At 42.0% G+C, this 3,514-nt stretch overlaps 1 protein-coding gene across 1 annotated transcript in view; it reads left to right on the top strand.

Annotated features, from left to right (window-relative positions):
- kazald3 (Kazal-type serine peptidase inhibitor domain 3) overlaps window positions 1-2,879 on the top strand; it is a 4,201-nt gene extending 1,322 nt beyond the window's left edge. The window contains exons 2-4 of the mRNA XM_060881955.1: window positions 685-845; window positions 952-1,099; window positions 1,931-2,879. Of these exons, the coding sequence (XP_060737938.1) occupies window positions 685-845; window positions 952-1,099; window positions 1,931-2,016 (395 nt within the window). The 3' untranslated portion in view covers window positions 2,017-2,879. The remainder of the gene's footprint in view (window positions 1-684; window positions 846-951; window positions 1,100-1,930) is intronic.
- Window positions 2,880-3,514: the final 635 nt, after the last annotated feature.

Here is a 3,514-nt window from a genome sequence, read left to right on the forward strand (position 1 = left end):
ATCCCAGTTTAATCATCCCAGTTTAAATAACCCCAGTTTAAACATCCCAGTTTAATCATCCCAGTTTAAATATCCCAGTTTAACCATCACAGCCCCGTCACCACACTAATGGGATTATTTTCCTAATCTTTTATTCACACAGTTTTTTCCTCTTATAGCTACAGCAAATCTTCAACAATCATCATTTTTAAATGTGTTTATTTAGGAATTTTGTAGGACGACTTTAAAGCACGTTCCTGTTCTCACTTACGTTCTAGCAGCTAGAAGCCAAGAGCGAGCTGTTACTATAGAAACAGAAGCATTCTGTCAGAGCTGATTTATTATCCCTCTGCGTATCTTTTCTTTCACCGTATCGCTTGTGTTAGACGTCTACATCGACGAGTCCTGGATGTCTTTACACTCTCCGTCCTCACGACCCTACAGCTCTTGTGCTCTCTTACAATTGTTTTCCTCCCCGTGAGCTTTTTAACTGCCTGTTTGGGAATTTTGGACTTTCTGGAGCCTGTAATTTTCCTGCTGGGTTTCGAAGGGAGATTTATGACCTTTGAACAACTGCAGCACAGCCAGACTTACACAAGTGGCTCTAGTGCTTTACAGAGAGGAAATAGCTTCTGATCCCTTGTCTGATCCCTCTCTCTCTCTCTCTCTCTCTCTTTCTTTTTTTCTCTCTTTCTACGCGGTAAGTTCCTGTCATCAAAGTCCCGCCGCGTAACTTGGTGAACGTGACCGGCAGCAGCGCTGTGTTTTTGTGCGAGGTCTTTGCCTTTCCTATGGCGCTGGTGGAATGGAGGAAAGAGGGAAAGGAGGTTGTTTTGCCTGGAGACGATCCTCATATATCTGTACAGGTTAACAATGTCAAATTTTATAATTAGTTTAGGCGTAAAATCTGTATTGTGAATAATATGTAGAATGTGTATGTGAATGTTGTGACCTCTCCATCATCCTACACAGTCCAGAGGAGGACCTCAGAAGTATGAGCTCTCGAGCTGGCTGCAGATCGAAGACGCGACTCGGGCAGATTCGGGGACCTACAGATGCACCGCCAGGAACGACTTGGGTAACGTCTCGGTCACGGCAGTGCTGGGGATTCTGCCACCAGGTAACAGGCTAGCACAGAAACACAGAACACAGAACACGTGCAGTGACACGTGACTGATTTTGTGCCACTGTGACGGCAGACAGACAACAATGTCTGAAATGTTCAATGTAAACATGGTGAACGTTTCCTTATAACCTCACACTAACCGTAAATAACAGATCGTTCCACTTTATCTTCTTTCACTCAGGAACAAAATTGATCTCCTGTTCCTCACCTTTACACTTTTTTCTCCATTCATTCATTCACTCATCTTCTACCGCTTATCCAAACTACCTCGGGTCACGGGGAGCTTGTGCCTATCTCAGGCGTCGTCGGGCATCAAGGCAGGATACACCCTGGATGGAGTGCCAACCCATCACAGGGCACACACACACACACACACACAATCTTCCAGAGATGCCAATCAACCTACCATGCATGTCTTTGGACCGGGGGAGGAAACCGGAGTACCCGGACGAAACCCCTGAGGCACGGGGAGAACATGCAAACTCCACACACACAAGGTGGAGGCGGGAATCGAACCCCGACCCTGGAGGTGTGAGGCGAACGTGATAACCGCTAAGACACCGTGCCCCCCACTTTTTTTTTTTTCTTCTCCAGGGCAAAACCTTGCTACAGTTAGACTGAGGGGTTTTATTGTGTTTATACGAGCCTGTTTTCTGTACGCTATTTGATGATGTAATCAGAATTTAGTCATTTTCTTTAATCACAGCTATCATTAGATGATCCTCATTGTATAATCTGATTCATCTCAATCTCATTAAAGATCACCGAAATCCTTTTCAGATGTTGATCTAAAAAAAAAAAACACTTTATGTTTTTTTCCCCTAGATGAGATGTCTGCCTATTTAGAGGAAAGCATGAAAGAGATGATGGGATATGATCCGATCAGAGACTACGACGGAGAATACTATTAAACCTGAATACATTTTAAACCTGAAATGTAGAGCTGAAAAACAAAAAAAAAAGACTTGAGAAACTCTACTTGAAAACTTAAACTGCCTCCTGTGTCCATGAGGACATTCTGGACCCACGAACATGAAGAACACGGAGAGAACATGACGCAGCCCAGGGACGTGAAATACATATACACTTTACACATTACACATTAGACCTCAGAAAACCAGGGACGTCTGTAGAACCTCCTGGTCAGAGGTTTTAATCCGAAGATGAACGGATGAATATTTCTTTTTGTTTTAAACTGCTGCTCTTTATATTTCATTTTGTGATGTAGGCTATAAAATATAAAACATATCTGCTGGTGAACAGGGAACTCGGAGCACATCCCAGACACGCTGTAACTATTTGTCCGGTCTCAGATTTCATGTGTTCTTTAAATACCAAGTCGTAATGTTTCCCTTTCTTAGGTTTATATATTTTTTCCATATGTGGCCTCCTTTGGTTTGTGTGCATGGGTGCTAGTTTGATTCCCAGAGGGCGGAGCTTCATCTACAGCTGGTTTACTTTAAGAACTTACGTTTTAAAGCTTGAGCGCAGTTTAAACGTCTCATACGGTGCAGTCGCTCGTCTCCATTTCTAAAACTGAGCCACTATGAATTAAAGACTGATATACTTTTTATATTTCCTCTATTTAGCTGATGGGTTTTGATTTAAACTCAATATAAACCTATTTATTACAACGTGTATGCTATTCAACATCTTGCTTAATCTTTCTGTCTAATTATATTTATATAACGAGGCCATTTTGACGGAGGAATCTTTCACGTTCAGGTTCACACGGTAACATTTGGCCTTTTATATTTTAAAAACTTTTATATTTTACCGTTGTTTAATTTACAATAAAACATTGTCAAAACTTTGGTTTGGTTCTTATGTCTTTAGGAAATATCTGAGCTGGTAAAGTAATCAGACCGAAGCCAGGTTCAAACCGGCCCAGTACAGTCGTTTTGTCTTGTCTTTTCTGACAAACAGTGTTAATGCTTGACTACATGCTCTGTCTTTACAGGTGGATAAGATTTCTTCACTCTTGTACGACACAGAACTCTTCTTTTTCCTCTGAGATTCTGATTAGTACCATAGAGTTAACTCTCCTCTGTGGAATCGGTTCATTCCCTTCCAGGTTCCTTTAGACTCGTATAGAGAACAGGAGAAGTAATATGCCGGCTGGACGAGAGCCCAGGAGCAGGAGCAGGGGCTTCTCTAGTTTTCTAAACCATCCATTAATATCCTGCAATGAAAAGACATTACTGGCACAGAGAAGCGGTTCAGTTCGACTCCGTGAATACGAATGGATAAGAGATCGTGTCCTGCTGAAAACAGCTGAAAATAAAACTAAACAATGTGTGAAAGCGGAATGTAAATTTGCTCCCCATTTTCTGCTTGTTGTGAACATTCCATGAAATGACAAACATCTACCACAAAAAGTGGTTCTGTAGATCTCAGTGCGCCACATGG

The sequence above is a fragment of the Tachysurus vachellii genome, chromosome 11 (genome assembly GCF_030014155.1).
Source record: "Tachysurus vachellii isolate PV-2020 chromosome 11, HZAU_Pvac_v1, whole genome shotgun sequence".
NCBI classification, from domain to species: Eukaryota; Metazoa; Chordata; class Actinopteri; order Siluriformes; family Bagridae; genus Tachysurus; species Tachysurus vachellii.